Raw genomic sequence first — 17,539 nt, 5'->3', positions numbered from 1 at the left:
GGGTCAGTTCCTGGGTCAGGCAAAAACCCTCCCTGCTTTTTGGGACCAGCCAGCGCGACGTGCGGATCAGACACGAGCCAACCAACAACACGATGAAAGTCAAAAAGATTGAGGTCCCCCAGTGTCAGTTGGCCAATGCTGCATCACGGACACCGATCTCATCGACACGCGGAATCCCCTGGAACCCCCAGGCATCCACCACGACCATGAGAAAGACCACAAACGATTGTCAGGCCACCAACGAATGTCACAGAGTCTTTGTTAATAGTCTAGCCCCAACACTGCCGGCAAAAACCACGGCATCCGAGAATCTCCGGTCTGCCGACTGTCCAAGCAGCAAGATATCTCGGCGGAACTTGCAAACGTGGCTGTCAATCCAGCTGGCCAGCCTTCAACCGGCTCAAACTTCTTACAATCCGGATCAGTCCGGACGTATCCGTGATCCTGCGAACACATCCACGCATCGGGGTTGAGTGCGAACCTGCCACTGAGATCGACTGTTCGCGAGTCAGGTCCGTCCGGCATCCTTTGATTATCTCGTCCTCGGTGGGCTTTTCCGCAGGCCAGGTCTGGGGCTCGGGGTCCGGAAATGGGGCCGGAATGGCTTGGCAAACCAGCCTTTCGGGCTCTCCCGTCTGATTCAGCCCGAGGCACGCTGCGAACGCAGTCACCAGAAGCCCAGCCACCCCTGGATTCGCCAAGTCTATAAAACCAAGGACAGGAAAGACGGCGGCATTTCGACAACAGCGTCCAGAAATCACGAATGGCCTCATTCCACAGGCTTAGCCCGCCCTTTGCGGGATGGCGCGGTGGCCCTAGTGCTCGTTCGCTTGAACTCTTCATCTGCTGAAACCAGTTTTCTGGGCGCCACTGCTGCCGTTATCTTGCAGCTGTTCTGCCGATCGCCTAGCGAGCCCAGTGCTGCCGACGTCTCGGGGCGGTCGGCGCGAGCTAGAAGCATGCCATGTTTTTTCTTCGGCGAACGGTCTGATCGCTGTCGCGGATTGCGATGGCAAGGCCAATTCGAATTTGCGCCCGCGTGGGTGGTATCAAATGGATGGTCTGCGCCACCACCAAAACCTCTGGGTGATACAGTAGGCATTTCCGGCCTTGCCTTGGCGGATTCGAGGAAGAGCGGCAGAGCTCGAGGTCTGGAACGGAGAGTGTCTACAGGCGGTGCACTGAACGAGTTAGCAACTCCGTATTGGCTGGCCGGGGTTCAGGGTTCAGGGGCGGAGAATGCTTACGCTCACAATCTCTCACACAAAGACCCAAGAAGACTGAACCAACGATACGAAATGATCGGGGGAACCAATTACGGCTCAGCACTTCCGTTTCCGCTATGAACACGCACACAAAGAAAGCCACACAAGAGGAGTTTCGGTTGATTCGAGTCTTCGGTTGTTGAAGCCTATGCTCCGTACGCGAGAGCGATGCGATAGTTCCAGATTGCCGTGTCCCGAATCCCTTCTTAACCGACACTCTAAATTCTTGCAAAAGATCCTTTTCGCTTTTCTTCAGCCCGGGAAGATGCCGTGATCGTCTCTTCTGGTTAGGCGAATGGTCGGTTGAGGCATAGGGGCCAGCCAATGGCTGCGTGCTCTAAAGATAACCTTTCCAGACGCAGACGCAGCTAACTGAGTCATGAAGCCTCCCAGGCTGACGTGCCCAGTGAAGCGAGGGCCTGTGATGCGATGCCAGAATCCCCGTCTCGTCTTCCAACTCAGGACCTGCTCCGAGGGGAGCTTAATCTTAGCTAGCTGGAACTAATCCTTACGAAACGCTATGGCCTTGGGAGGTTCAGCGATCCCTGGGGGCATGGAAAAGCGAATCGCAGCAGGCAGGGCAGGGCGATCACCCAAGGGCCGGGTGTCCTCCTCGCCCGTCCTCCCCCATATACATACCGTGGAGTGCTCCGCTTTTGATCAATCCTTATTCCAGCCCACTCGCAACCTCGAACCACGACTTCCCCAGTGCGTGTCCGCGTCCCCCGGGTGTGTCGACGACGATCCAAAGGCCACGATGAGAGAATGACGGTCACGACGATAACGACGACATGGTTGAATAAGCGGGCATATCTGACGGAGGACACAAACAACACCAATGTCGGCTTCTTTAATTTCGTCACCTTCGAACTGCTGTACGCGATCGTACCGGTAATGACCTTCATCGACCTCTTGACGCTGTTTCTCCGAGTTGCGTCGATACGAGAACGCCGGTCACGACCCCAAGCCGACGATTATTCCGCTATTCTCGCTTCTGTAAGTTCTCGGCGGATAAATGTCGAAATGGATTGACGGGCACATACGGTTTGGACGTGGACTAATTTGCGTGTCAGCTGTTTGCTATTGCGACAGGAGTGATTGTTCTATATGGTATGCGCCCGGATATTATGAGATCGCGAGCATTTCGGACTCGACGATTTGCGAGCATCTCGGATAAACCCCCAGGTTCACGATGCTGACCTCCACATGCAGGTGCCGTAAAACGTGTCACTGGACGGCACGATTGGGATCCATGGGCTCTGCCGGAGGGACCCTGGCCAAGGAGTGATTATTCATGGGATACCAAGGATACTGACCACCCAGTATTCATCCCGCTGTACGCAATCCACGTACAGGTATGTGATCGAGTGGCTCGGTTATCTTACCGATGATACTAACTCATTGCTGTAGATCAACTACATTTTGAACTGCCTGCAAGGCGTTGGCATCGGAGTGGTGCGACTTGCGTTCTTGTTCCTCTTCCGGAAACTCTTCCTCCACCAAGGGCGGGGATACATCATTCTCATCGACGCCCTCATCGCAGCCGTGACCCTGTTCATGCTGGCATACACCGGGACACAGGTCTTCGTTTGCGGGGTACACCCGGCCGCGCAATGGACGAACCACGACACAGCAGCAGAGTACTGTTTCACAAATGTCACTTACAACTTTGGCGTTAGCATCGTCACGGTCGTCCTCGATGTGACTGTGTTCTTGCTGCCAATGTACCCACTGTTGAGGATCACGCAGACGAGTATGTCCCCATGTCTCGGGCGTGGCCTGGTCAAAAATGAACTTGCTGACTTGCGAATTTCAGTGAATAAGGAGAAGAGGAATTACATCCTGGTTGTCTTTTGCTTCGGCTTCTTGTGAGTCTGCTTGTCGACACATCCATGGCTACTCCGTCATGCTACATTTACTTGATCTCAAACTCACACTACGTTGCTCTAGGGCCGTGGTATCCTCCATATTCAGCTTGGTCCTGGCTACTCCGTTTTTCCTCTACCAAGGTAAGCCGTCTTGACTAATGTAATCGAGCCGTTGTCCTGACTTGCCTCAGATAGTTATATCTACACCTGGCTGCGTGATCACGGAGCTGGTGATGGAGACGCATTCGGTACGAAAGCCCGGCCCTTTCCTCGTTACTTTTGGCAGATCCACCCTGCTGTTCCCCGTGAGCCCCTCTTTGTTCACTTTGCTGACCAAGTTATGCTCTTATCAAAACAGGCTGGTCCGGAACTACAACATTTTGGTCGTACATGGAACTCGCCGTCGGCGCAGCTGTGTGCAACTTGCCGATCATATCACGATTCCTGATTCGCAGATGGTGGGACGTGTCGAAACAGGCCACCGTCCAGACCATGAACCAGATCGTGACACGAAAACTATGGGCGCGCGACCACGCGCCGGAATCATACGCATTACAGAGCGACACCTTGCCAATATACGTGGCGAAAACACGGTCGGGAGCCACAGAAACGACCAACAAGTCGGAACAAGAGAGTTCTGGACAAAAATATAATTACCATGGATACGTCCATGATGTCGAAGGTAATGACCACTGGCCGGAACACGACGGACATGCCAGGATAGGCACAGCCCTATAGCGGAAGCGGAGGATATTACACCAACTATCTAGCGTTTCGAATTATAATACCATATTATCCAAGTTGGCGACGTCCTCGTAACCACACAACACAAGAATGCGTGTTGCAGCCATCAACTTTGTGACATTATCAGGTTGATTAAACGCGTGCCCAGATCATAGGGAGGCTTTGAGGCTTGACGCACCGTTTCAGTCACCACAGCCTGGAAGCAACCATCCTCGAGCACCACGCAATATCGCTGTTACCACTAAGTTGGACCACCGCCGAAGTCGTCGTTTGAGCCGGGTTGCAGCAGCCGGGTCGTGTCTGTCATGCTATAATGCCAAGCCGTGCCAAAAGATCGGACGACCTGACGAGGCGGACGTCGTGGGCAGACGATCGTGCCCCCCTGATCGTGCACATTCAGATGAACAGCGGTGCGAGCAGCTCGGACAGTTGGTCGTATCGCCGATTGATTCAGGGCAAAACTCAATCATACGAAAAATAGGCCCCTCTCACTTTCCCGGTACCATGATTCGCCATCTACAATGAAAGATTCTTGACCTTCTACTGAAAAATTCGCATGATTGGACTGAGTTGGTTTTCGGGCCAATGAGGCTTTTGAGCCCGCAACTAGAGAAGGACAGTGGCACGGTACCATATCCGGAGCATTTCCGGCCTTGATACCGTGCCGTTTGGTCTTAGTTTTCCTGATAGCACTGTAACGTAGCGCTATCCACATTACTCATCGCTATCTTGCGTTTCTGCCGACTTCATCCGGATGGCGCGCTGAAGTTGGTCTCATTAAGCAGCCTCACGTTGAAGGTTTCAGCTTTTCAAGGCCACCTAAGGTTGTTCGCAACCGCTGATTGAATGCTGTAGATGTGTTTTATCCACGAAAGTACCTATCCTTATCACGCCACTGCCCTCAATTAAGTTGCCTCACCATGCCGCCAAAAGGTGCAACGCGGTCGATGACCTTCACAGGGTGTGACTTGTCTACCCCAAATCTCGCGAATCCCACTGCCCGACCCGCTCACATGTGTATAGCTGCTGGACGTGTAAGAAACGAAAGGTCAAGTGCGACGAGAGGCCCATAAGCTGCAAGAATTGCGAGAAGATTAAGACAGCTTGTGGCGGATATGGTATCAAGCTGCAGTGGATCAGTGTAAACGATCCACTAAATGAGAATGAGAAGCCCTCGAGTAGCAGCAACGGGAGGGGAAGAATCCGAATTGGTGAGTTCTTTGTTTATGGCTTTGCAACCCGGACTTACTCCTGGAATATTAGGCAGAGACACCGGTCCTCAATATCAAATGCATGAAATAGACGGCTTTCTGGAGACTCTTGAGGATGTCGCAAGCTCAAAGGTCTTAACATCAAAAGGCCCGTTTTCCGTGTTTTCGACGACTATTATTCATCGCGAACAGCAAGCCGGTGATAACATGGGCGGCACTGGTCATGAAGTTTCTCCCTCGGAGTTTGCAAACAACGATAACCCAAACGCCGAACCTTCACTAGCTTTTGATAATACACAGGCGGCTTTGAGACTGGAAAGTCCTTCTGCTCCCAACGACGCGGACCCACAGCGACAAGATGAAGAGGATGTTGTCGATATTGTTCCCGAGCCTACCGATGCCGTGGAGTCTCTACCAGTCATCTTACAGGAAGCATTAGGAGCTTCCCCGGGCAACAATGATGCATGGCCAAATTCGACCGAGCACGGCACAGTATCATATCATATGGGCAGTCCCCTAAGGTATACGATATCGACCAGTATCTCCGGTGATGCTGTCATCGATAGACTGATGCATCACTACGCTGAGCATGTCGCAGTGATGCTTCAGCCAATTCAGCATCCTCAAAACCCATACCGACAGTTATACGTCCCCGCCGCACTCGAAGCAGCATCCAGTCTCACTTCCCCAGCACAACTTCGATTACAAGTACCTAAGGCCACAGTGAAATCAGTCATATTTCACTCACTTCTCGCGTCCTCAGCTTTCCACCTTTGGAATTGTCTACCCTCTCAAGTCAGGTACCACCAGATTGGCGCGCGACATCGACAGCAGGCCTTGCTTCTCCTACAATCCGCTATCAGTCTTGAGATGCCGACCGCGGAGTACAAGACTTTGATGGTGGCCATGCTGTCGCTGGTAACGATAGATGTGAGAATGCCCGACCACGTCGTGCCCTTACAAATGACCTGACCCTCGATAGTTCATGTCTGGATGCGAAGCCGATTTCGCTGTACATTTGCAAGGCACGAAACAACTAAGGAAACGACGCCGGAAATGGAGGATGATAAGCAGAGCAACGCAGCAGCTGAATGAGATCAGTGACTTTCTCTGCTTGTTGGCTCGGACCATGACATTTTCCTCGTCGCCGGGACCGTGGTCCATAAACCCGGCAGAAGATGGAGATCAGTCCGTTGCATCCCAGCACCCATCCAACTGTTGTTATGGATATATGTACGGAATCACGCCTCAGATTGCCGCCGAACTCCAGGAGACTTGTTGGCTGGCAGAGTATCTAACCTGGTACGAACGCTCTCACGAGCCCATCCCAGATAGTCTGCTTGAAGCCTGCGAAGCACTCGGAGACCGACTATGCTCGTGGACCCTCGAACGCGACGGCGCTCATGAAGCAATCTCCCAGGACGAAGACGGCCTTGAAATTTTCAGACACCATGCGAATGCCTGGCACCTGGCCACGGTGATCTACTACCATCGCCGTATCCAGAAATGCCACAGCGAGGACCAGGATGAGATAATTGCAAGGATCGCGGAGCATATGCATGCAGTCGAGGACATCAAAGATCGCTCGACATCTTCCTGCGCTACACAGAGGATGGCGCCGATTATGTGGCCTGCGTTTGTTGCGTCCTGTGACGCTACAGCGCGACGTCCTTGGGCTCTTTGGTGGCAGCGAGCCCGGTGCTACCACATTGCTAACTATGAGAGACAATGGGAAGTTGTGCAGACGATGTGGCAAAAGAAAGACGAAATAAATCAGACGGTGTCGGGAGATTTCGATTGGATAGAGGCGTTTAGGGGCATGGGCATCACTTTGTTTCCAATATGATGAGTGTAGAGAGTAATGATCAAATAATTTATGCTCCAATTTCTAGTTGTTTTCTTGAGATCCGTATGAGGGATGGAGCATGTCCAAGAACGAGCCGGGCCATGTCGCGTCGGTCATCATCATCGGCCACATGATGTTATCTCCAAACCCCATGTTCATGTCCAAGCCGTTAGTCGGCTCCACAGAGAAGCCCGATTGAGTTGTATTTGGTGCCACCAAAGGTATGGTATAGGTATCCGAGGGGCTACGATAAGTAGACTGGCTTAGGCCTTGGCCAGGGTGAAGGGTTGCGTTTGGCGGCAAGGTGCTTATGTCAACGCTGACAGGTTTATCGGAAGCACGCGTACAGCGGGCTCGTATGTTCTTCATCATATCCCACGCCAGGTTTGAGCCGTGGGAATTGCTGGCCAGAGCCTTCAAAACAGCCATGCACGTCTCAACGTCTTCTTCCAAGGCGACCACGGTGGTATCGTCTCTAGCGTCTTGCTTGATCAGAGCACCTGCCATGACCATGATAGATCCTGCGCAGACGAGGCATGATATCATCTGCCACCAGGGATAGTTCATGACGATGTCCATGGTATCAGTGACGTTGTGCATCAGAGAGGCGATTGACTGTGCTTCCGTTGCGCATATTTCCCCATACTCTCGACTTCGACATGTTTGATCCTGAGTCAATATATTATTTTCAGGAGACGTATGGTATAAATACGGTCGGTGAATCAGGGCCCGCAGGTGGTGGAATTTGATGGCCAACATGTTCCGCTTCATCCGAGTTAGCCGGCGTGTCAGTTACAACGCATACTGAACAACATACCTGACGTTTAAGAGTAATTGATTTCTCGAATGCGTGACCGAGGTCGAACCTCAAGTATCTGGGCAGCTTTTGCTTCCACGTGAGAAGTAGTACATCGCAATCTTTGGTGCTTTGTAGCCTAGCTGCGATATCGCGCCTTGGGTGATAACATTCCCTCAGCACTCGGCCGATGATGGAAGAGAACTCGATGAGACGGACGAAGTATTCCCCAGCACGACCCTCTTTGGAACTCTCCGGTACCTCGCTGTTGTTGACATCTGGATCCAGACCGTCAATACGCGAAGGAATCTGAACATGACAGTCATGGTCCGAGATCGCAGGTGGCCTTCCAAGTTGCAGGGCTGTCAGCCGGTCCAGGATGTACAAAGAGTACCAGACCCTGCTTCGAATCTGAGGTCGCTCCGAGCTCGGTTGACTTGAGCCATGGTCCTGAATGTCAGCATGTAGGCCAATGCTCTGTGCTAAGCGGACAGCCAGGCCGAGATAAGCCCAACATCTATCGATCTCGGATGTTGCTAGTAGATAAAAGCACTGTGCTAACAGAGCCGAGACTTGGGTTAAAGAACGTTCGAGCATGTCATGACGAGACAAAAGCAAGGAACGTTGGAACAGCTTTTGATGAGCTGAGCCGTCTGACCGACTGTCGGGCCGGAACGAGTCATAGTACGCCCCAAGAGCGAGCACCGCATCTGCTGATGTCAGCACGCCATTTCAAAGTGAATACTCTGAGACTTTAGATACTTACATAACAGAGACAGCCAAGAATGGGTTAAATCCGGGGCTGGGTTCCCGTCTTGTAGGTCCTTGAGTTTATCCATGAAGGGTGCTTCTTCTACGAAAGGATACGCAACGTGTATAGTCGAGAAGTAGATCCCCAGAAACTTTTGCACGTGTTCCCTTTCTGGCATATCTGAGATTGGGTTCTGTAGATATTCCATCGTGGTTGGTGCATCGATGTCGTAGTTGTCAACCTCTCCCGTGTCGTCTTGTGAACCACCATCACCGCCACGAGGGGCGGCCGTTTGTCTAACCAAGTTGAAGAAATGGATGTCGCTGACTTCGCCAACATATCTGGGACTTTGAATGCGCTGAATGAGCGCAGGGCTACTGGCCGTGATGCTGGTTGGGCTAATCGTGGTCGCCCCCGACGAGCAATCATGGAACAGGGCAGCCTGGATTCGAGCCAGACCTTGATTGATTTCGGCCCGTGCCTCAGGAGGTACATCGATGGCCAGACTTCGTATAGCCTTTTCGCACCGATCGAAAATCTCCTGTGGACTTGTTGCATTACTTGCTTCGGAGGACGTTAATGGTGGCGTGCAACTGGCATCGCGATGCGTCGCCTCGTTTCCCCATGAGCAGTGGTAATCATAGCCAGCGCAGCGACCGCATACCGGCCGCTTCCCATCGCACTTGCAAGAGTCAAAAATTTCAAGCTCTAAACTTGGTTTCCTGGAGCTTACCTTGGACTTTTTCGCGCGGCAGCTGTTGCAGGCCACGCTGATTCGCTTCCGCTTCAAGATGGGTTGTTCGGCCGAGTCATCCGCCATGGCCGACGGGTGTTCGGCCCCGCAACGCCTGCTTGAGGTGTGAGAGCTCCGAAAGCACGTGCGAAGTTGAAGTCGCTAAATGTCGCGGAAGTGAAGGCAATGATGTGACAGACGAGGAACAGGCATGCCGGATCTGTAGGATGAGGAACAGTGAAATGCGAGACAGCGGGGCTTGGCGGGTATAAAACCTAGATCCCGCCCTAGCCGTGGGATCCGGTCGTTCCGCAGTCACTGAAATGTGCTCGGCCAATTGCGTCAATGGGTTAGCCCAACTCGGTCTCAGAGGGTACACCGTCTAAACAAATAGAAAACTTGCGTTAAATAGAATTTCGACTATTTACCATGTTTTCTTGTCTATGACACTTCAGCATTTGAATGCTCAATCTTCAACGGGTTCATTCAAGATGCCGGCACAAGACGACAAAGCTTTTCTACGACATGCTCGACTCCATTGCCAATACCGGAAACGAAGATGCAGTTCAGCAAAATAAACGTATCAAGGAAGCCGAGTTCGCAGCCGATGCAACAGAGCCAAACGAGGAACAAACCGCTGCAATCCGACGGGAGGTGGAGGCCAGCAAGGAAAACCACAGTTTGGACGTTGACAAGTCTCATACTTCACGGCGTTGAATGCGCGTGGTAAGCAGATATAAAACCAATATTCTCCTGAGGAAGTTGAGAGCAGTCATGGCTAATGAACAATGAGACACACAAGCAAAGACGAGAGTCTCTTTTGTCATATTCGGTAGTAACTGTTCATAGATAGTACTCGTCAAAGGCGTTTGTATAATCGGAAACCCAGGACATTATCATACGTCAGTCGAAATATACAGGGAGACACCATACGGCAATCAAAAAAGTATGCCCAGAGGCGGTAAACTGAAGAGAAATTTTACAAGGGAAGAAGGATACAAGAAGACGCAAGGAAAATTGGAACGGTACTGTCAATCGAGCAGACGCTGTGCCAAATTCGCAACTGCATCATTCAATGTGCTTCAAGGTTCTTCAACAATTTCCTCTCTGCCAGGAAACATAAATGGCTCTACTTTGCGGAGTAGACATGCCTCAAGTACCTCCAAGGTAGTTTTGAACATAGAGTTGAGGTCTGGAACTGGTCTTACTGCTGACAAAACTTGAGATATTATCTATATATGAGAACTTTCTTTGGTTCATAGAGAACCATCGGAGGCCAAATGTAACGCCGGACAGTTAAGCCTCTCTGCGGTGCAGAGACGAGCCGGAATTAGATCCCGTGATCTATGTTAGTCGTGGTGCGGACCGAACACCGGCTCCTCCCCCGCATTCTCCAAGTGACATCACGACCACAATCCACGCCAACCTCTCCGCTCCGCCGATCCCTCAACATATCTGTGCTGTTTCCGACCAGCCTCCAACCAATCTCCAACTAATCCAGACCAGAACACGTGGGTCACGCGTTGCAGCGGCCATCATTCCGCTGCGCGTTCACCCCAAGCTTACTTCAAATAAGATCAAGAAACGCGGGGTAGCCTTCTACCTCGGCCTTGACACCCACAATCACCCCGGAATCTTGAGAGACCGATAAACTTATTGGCCGTTTCGATCTGCCGAGCCGGCGGCGGACGGGGCTCACCCCAGCCGCTGACGATGCAAACGATGGCCAACCTGTTTAGTGGCCCGTGGGTTGGGCCGAACCGGCGGACAGTGATCCGAAGGTTTATATCTAGTAGATGAGCCAACCATGATGGCCTGGGGTGTTCGACGACGAACCCTTGCACAAACCGTTTTCTGTCCTTGGCATCTCTTGTTCAGCAGCTCCTCGTCAACCCATCCCCGGCCACCGCTTTCACCAAGCCTTGGGAACAAGATCGCAGTTCGATTGCAAATTGCTGCCATCCTTCGTTGGATTGGCAAAGATGGCTGGCATGTTTACCAACTCCGAAAAGCTGGACGTGTCGGAGCTGGAAAATGGTCAACCAGAACATTTGACGAGAAAGGACGAGATTGGGCGCATCGATGCGATCGCGACCGCACAGGGAACGACCCTTGCGTCTTTTGCGCACTTGGATGAGAAGAAGATTTTGAGAAAGGCAAGCGCTTTGATTAAAATAGTACTTGCGCCGTGAGGATTCACACGACTAACCTTTGAGGCGACACAGATGGACATCCGCCTCATTCCCATGCTGGCCTTGCTATATCTTCTATCTTTCCTCGATCGTTAGTCAAAATAACCACCGAATTCAAGGACCTAATTGACATCAGCCGTAGGCGGGAACATTGGCAACGCAAAGATTGAAGGATTGCAAGAAGATCTGGGAATGACATCTGACCAGTACAGTTGGTGTCTCACAGTCTTTTTCTTCACATATGCTGCGTTCGAAGTCCCAAGCAACCTGTTGCTCAAGAAACTCCGACCAAGCATCTGGCTTCCCACGATCATGGTTGCCTGGGGCACAGTGATGACGCTTATGGGGATTGTCAGGAACTACCATGGGCTGCTAGTCGCCCGAATCTTCCTTGGGGTGACTGAGGCTGGCTTGTTCCCTGGCGTTGCTGCAAGTTGTGGACCGGCTTGACAGATTGTAATCGAATGCTGACCTGCTTTTCAGTACTACTTAACAATGTGGTACTGCCGCCACGAGATCCAACTCCGACAAGCAATGTTCTTCTCCGCTGCGTCGATTGCTGGTGCCTTCAGCGGTCTGCTTGCCTTCGCCATTTCCAAGATGGACGGCACCGGCGGCTTGGAGGGCTGGAGATGGATCTTCATTCTCGAGGGCATAGTCACCGTCATCGTTGCAGTGTTTGCATTCTGGGCGTTACACGACTTCCCCGAAACAGCCAGGTTTTTGACCGAGGAAGAAAGAGCATTCGTTGTTTACCGCCTCAAGTATCAGGGCCAGGTTCAAGGAAAGTCAGACAACCGCGTTCAAGTTGCTGAGGCCGACGATTTTCAGTGGAAATACGTGTGGGATGCTTTCACGGACTGGCAAATCTGGATCAATATCTTTGTCTATTGGGGAGTAAGTAAATCCCCGGGTCATGGAAGGTTGTCTACTAACAAGGCAGATTGTCTGCCCCCTCTACGGCATCAGTCTTTTTCTGCCCACGATTATCCGAAATCTCAACTATACGTCAAGCACCGCTCAGCTCATGACCGTTCCTATCTACATCACCGCCGCGATTCTTGCAGTTGTCGTTGCCTATCTTTCTGACCGCTTGGGCAAGCGAAGCCCATTCATTGTGGGATTCCTATGCATGATGATCGTTGGGTTCTCCATGTAAGACGCCGCCTACTACATCGCCAACTTTGCAACGCTAACAATTGTTTCTTTCCAGGTGTATCTCAAGTTCAAACCCTAAGGTGGTCTACGGCGGCGTTTTCGTGGCTGCCTGCGCCATCTACCCTGCCTTCCCCGGCGTCATCAGTTGGCTCTCCAACAACCTTTCTGGGAGTTACAAGCGCAGCGCTGGAATGGCTCTACAGATCGGTGTTGGTAATTTGGGTGGTGTAAGATGTCCCGAACAACACAGAAATTCTTTCTTGAATTGACTCGACTGACATCCCATAGGCTATGGCGTCCAATTTCTACCGCCAGAAAGATGCTCCCCGATACATCCTTGGACATGGACTTGAGCTCGGCTTCATTTCTGTCGGCATTATCGCTGCCCTGATACTCATTTTCTCATACATCGGGATCAACAAAAAACGTGACAGGCAGATGGCGGCAGGCGACGACAGCCGATACACGGCGGAGGAATTGTCTGCTCAGGGTGATAGGGCTGTGACGTTCCGATACATGTGGTAGATCTTCCCAATTGAAGCTGTTCTCTGGCACCGTCTGGGTTTAGTTTCAGAAGCAAGTATACGTGAGTAAAGTCATCGGAAAGTAACCTTGCCACCTTGCGGCTCCAGCAGACATATCCAGGTCAGGCAAAAAGCTCGTAAGCTTGAAAGGACCTTGCAGCTTGTAGCCTTCAGTTGCGAAATTCCGACAGTATGTAACACCCGCCCTCGGCCAATTGATTTCGACCACGCTCTTCTGCAGGCTGCAAGGCGCTATTTTCGGCCGAACGCCTTGCGTCAAATCACATATGGCTCTTGGCGTCTGACAGTCATCAACCCCTCAAGATGACACGACCAGGCTGCAGCTTCCACAATTACTTCTCGCTTCTCATAACCTAGTTGGCATCTTGGCTCACATCACTACCAACTCTGCGATACCCAAATCGCCATGGAAGCTATTGCTTTAGCAGGAAATGTGATCCAGTTTGGTGAACTTTCCTACAAATTCATTGCAACCTGCAAGAACATCTTCACGAATCCCAGTGCAACGCTCAGGCCAACACAAGAACTTAGCAGTGTCATGGTGCATCTACGAGGTCTGCTCACGAAGATGGAATCCTCTCAAGCGAGTAAGGATTCGCCTGAATTGGCCGAACTGATTGGAACGTGTCTTATCTTGATCAGTGAGCTACTAGCATTACTTCAGAAACTTCGAGGTCGTAATGCAAAAGGTACCATGAATCGCCTCCTTCAAAGCGTCAAGTATGCATCCAGGCATGAGATTACCAAGAAGGAGATCGACGACCTAGAAAAAAGAATCAATCGGTTAAGAGGTGCCATTGCAAGTCATACTGGACTTTTGACCGGGTGAGTTGAAGTAGAGTCGGGAATTGATAGAATTCGGGAGTGAAATCTAACTTGGTTTTCGACGAATAGAACTGCCCTGGATGATTTGCAACAGCGTATCGTGTACAATCACAGTAAAACGGATACAGATGAGCCGGAAACGAATCATCCATCACTCAATGTCATCCGAAGAGATTTATGTTTCGATCTCGAGGTTATGAGAAACCGTGTGAGAAATCTAGACTTGATGGACGTAACGAATCTCATCTCAAAGTTACGACCGGCGTATCAACAATTCACGAAAGCCCGAAAGCTCGTGCGAAGCTTGAATTTCGAATTGATTAAGGATAGAGAGTCGGACATTCAAATTGCACATCGGAATACCTTCGAGTGGATCTACACCGACAAAAGCCTGTTTTTCACCGAGTGGCTCCAGGTGGAGCACGGTATTTACTGGATAACAGGTAAAGCAGGCTCTGGAAAGTCAACACTGATGAAGTATCTTACTGGCGACTCTCGTACTCGGCGAGCTCTTCAGAAATGGGGCGTCGATAACCTCATTATCGCAAAACACCATTTTTGGAGTGCTGGAACATCCTTACAGATGTCTCAGGAGGGGCTGCTTCGAACGCTCCTTCAGGACGTACTGATCCAGCGGCCTGACCTGTGCCAGCACGTATGTCCGAACCGCTGGGTGGATGATCTGTTTCTCAACACGTACGACTGGACGAGAAATGAACTTCTGGAATGTCTTATGAATCTGGGCAATTTGAGGAGCAACCTCCCTGATGCCGACGGCATCGTGAGGATCTGCATCTTTATTGATGGACTTGACGAGTATTCGGGTGATCACATCGCAATATCAAAGCTCGTACATGCCCTTGCCGACTTTTCAAACATCAAAGTTTGTGTGTCCAGCCGTCCATGGGTGGACTTTTCGGACGCCTTTGGGAAAACCCGCTGGATGCTAAGACTACACGAGCACACCCAAGAGGATATCCGCATATTTACCTCCGACACCTTGGAAGCAAACGAACAGTTACAGTGCTTGAGACAAAAAAGTCCCGAGGATGCAGAATTTCTCATACAACACATAGTAGACCGGGCACATGGTGTCTTTCTCTGGGTCTTTCTAGTAGTCAGGTCACTGATACGTGGTCTAACAAACAAAGATGACCTGATTATCCTGAATCGCAGGTTGCTCGACTTCCCAGACGAGCTCGAAGCCTTCTTCGGTCGCATGCTAGAAGGGATTGAGTCAGTCTACAAGAGATCTGCAGCTCGAACTCTGCTGATGGTTTCTCGAGCTAACGGACCATTTCCAATGCTCACATTTCTATTTCTTGACCTCGAAGAGTCTGGAGCCGGTATTCGAACTGAGCCTTCTATCGCCCTCGACAGCTGGCCCGATATAGATGCAGATGCTGCCGAAATGCTTGCAGCTAAGAGGAGACAGCTTGGGGTCCGGTGTAAAGACCTCTTACACATTACATTAAATACCTATGAGCCTAAGCTCCTTGGAGAAAAGGTCGGACCACTTCACAGAACGGTTCTCGACTATTTGAAATTGGATGAAGTCAGTTTGCTTCTGATGAAGAAGGCCGGCGAAGACTTTGACCCCCACCATGCGTTGCTTGTTTCGCATGTGCTCAAGGTCAAGACATTAGTGCGGAAGGCTGCCCTCACTCATCTCAAAGGACACCTTTGTCGATGGCTGGAGGACATATTCGACTTTGCTCGTGGACTAGAGCTTTGTACAGGCGAGACGGATGTTGAGATTTTGGACCAGTTTGAGAAATCCCTCGTCACTCTTTTCAACGACTATCACTATCATTCATTTGAGGAAGGCATGGAATCATTCTTCCGGGTCAAGGAGAACGCTTCGTTCTTCGCGAGCCTCGCAGAAGATAGAGGTCTATGGGTCTATCTGCGACACAAAGGCTTTCGACCTGTGGTTCGCATTTCGCTTGATGAGATCTCCGAGGCACGCGGCAGCTCAGTAGCCAAAACCTCGATTTGGCGGAGAGTCAGACTATTCTTGCACCTCTTGTAGCTTTGGAGAGCTCCGGCGCAAAGAAAACCCTCGGTGTCTTGAAGATATCGTCGGAAACTTCATGTCATAATTATTCGAGATGTCGTCCTGGGAGACCGAAACAGTCATGGGTAGGTACTAAATGCTAGGCACACAAAATCTATTTCTGGCCAATTAAGATAAGTTTTTCTATCCACGTAGATGCCTTCAGCTAGCTGGCCGAAGTAGCCTTCAGCCATAAGAATCCTAAGCAAAATCTCTTTTGATGGCTGATTCGGTGAAGTCATTGGTGTTTTGACTCTCAGCATGTTGCATAGCGAAGCCGGCGGCATAATCTCCTGGCCCCTTAGCTCCATTCGGTACATAAAATCGTCTATCGAAACGAGACAACGTATACGTATACACGACGATAATCTCGAGAACGTAGTTGAAGACGTAGTAGCATGCCTTCTGATGATACCACGCCGGGTTTGAAGCAAGCCTTGGCGTCGTGAAGTTGACGCCGATGCGAAAACCAGCGCCCAGGGTCAAAAGCGCGGCGGTCCCCAGCACCAAAACCATTTTCGTCCGGAGAGAGCCGCTGCCGAAAGGCTCTGGCTTCCCAGACTTTGGGAACGCAGCTGCGAGACCAACGATAGGGATCGGGAGAAACGCCAGTAGGGCGAGATAGGTGCCGGAGAAAAGCTGAATTTGTCGGGCCTTTTGGCGAACGGAAGCGTCGAGGGTGTAGAATGTGAGAACCGTCGGAACGATGGTCATGATCAGACAGGCCACAACGCAAAAGTACAGAAACATGAAGGCGAAGCTCGGAACCCGGTGCCAGCCAAATCGCGGATGTAGAGAGCGCAGGACGCGCTGGGCGAGAATGAGGTTGATGACGAAGAGGATCACGGTGCCGGCGCTGGCGAGGATCATTGCAGCGATGCCCAGGCTCGCGTTCGTCAACCGCTCCGCCCAGACGATTCGCAGGACCAGTGCTGCCGTGCGCGCCATGGAGAAGCCGAAAAGAACCATGGACGGGATGAATTTGTGCGCGCGGGCTTGGTTGCGCCTGAATATCGTGAAGTTTGCTACTGCTGAGCATAGGAAGAATGCGATCAGGACGGCGGAGATTGGGATGTCGACGGTTGAGGTTGGGGTCAGACCCAGAAGAGCTACCGTTGGTACATACGGCGGGCCAGAGGCCTTCTTCGTAGAGAGAAAGTGTCAGGCCAAACTTGAAGGCTGGAGAAGAGCGAATATTGTTTGATTTTCCATACCTGCTGTGCACTGCTCATCGTGACTTATTCAGTATGCTTCGTTGTTTGGTTTTCTGAAGCAGATGCTGCGAGAGAACGCAAGAGATGTTAAAGACTGAACCTGGCAGACTTGGCAACATCCAAGGCTGGCCTCCAAGCGATTACTATAAGCACTTTATGGTCTTGATTTCGGATTTACCGTCACCGACGTTATGTAAAAGGAGGCTGCGGAGTGGCTGCGGAAACAATCGTCGAGATTCCCTTGTCGTCGGGTCTGCAGCATTCCAGCCCCCAGCACCCCGGCCAAGATCGCTCATTACAGCGGCACCATCGACCAGTCATGATGCTTTCAGAAG

The 17,539-nt window shown here is 51.3% G+C and overlaps 2 protein-coding genes across 2 annotated transcripts; one reads left to right on the top strand and one right to left on the bottom strand.

Moving 5' to 3' along the window:
• Positions 1 to 11,901: 11,901 nt before the first annotated feature.
• On the top strand, positions 11,902 to 13,089 carry COL26b_013217 (uncharacterized protein; the record flags this gene model as incomplete). The annotated part of the gene is made up of 4 exons (XM_053185838.1): positions 11,902 to 12,303; positions 12,350 to 12,561; positions 12,620 to 12,791; positions 12,853 to 13,089. 4 exons carry the CDS (start codon positions 11,902 to 11,904, stop codon positions 13,087 to 13,089), a joined length of 1,023 nt encoding a protein of 340 aa, XP_053030218.1.
• A 3,102-nt stretch (positions 13,090 to 16,191) lies between these two features.
• COL26b_013216 (uncharacterized protein) lies at positions 16,192 to 17,222 on the bottom strand (the record flags this gene model as incomplete). Its single annotated transcript, XM_053185837.1, has 2 exons — positions 16,192 to 17,130; positions 17,205 to 17,222. 2 exons carry the CDS (start codon positions 17,220 to 17,222, stop codon positions 16,192 to 16,194), a joined length of 957 nt encoding a protein of 318 aa, XP_053030217.1.
• Positions 17,223 to 17,539: the final 317 nt, after the last annotated feature.

The sequence above is a fragment of the Colletotrichum chrysophilum genome (genome assembly GCF_026319265.1).
Source record: "Colletotrichum chrysophilum strain AFK26 chromosome Unknown scaffold_212, whole genome shotgun sequence".
In the NCBI taxonomy this organism is placed as follows: domain Eukaryota; kingdom Fungi; phylum Ascomycota; class Sordariomycetes; order Glomerellales; family Glomerellaceae; genus Colletotrichum; species Colletotrichum chrysophilum.
This window is presented reverse-complemented; position numbering and strand designations above follow the sequence as displayed.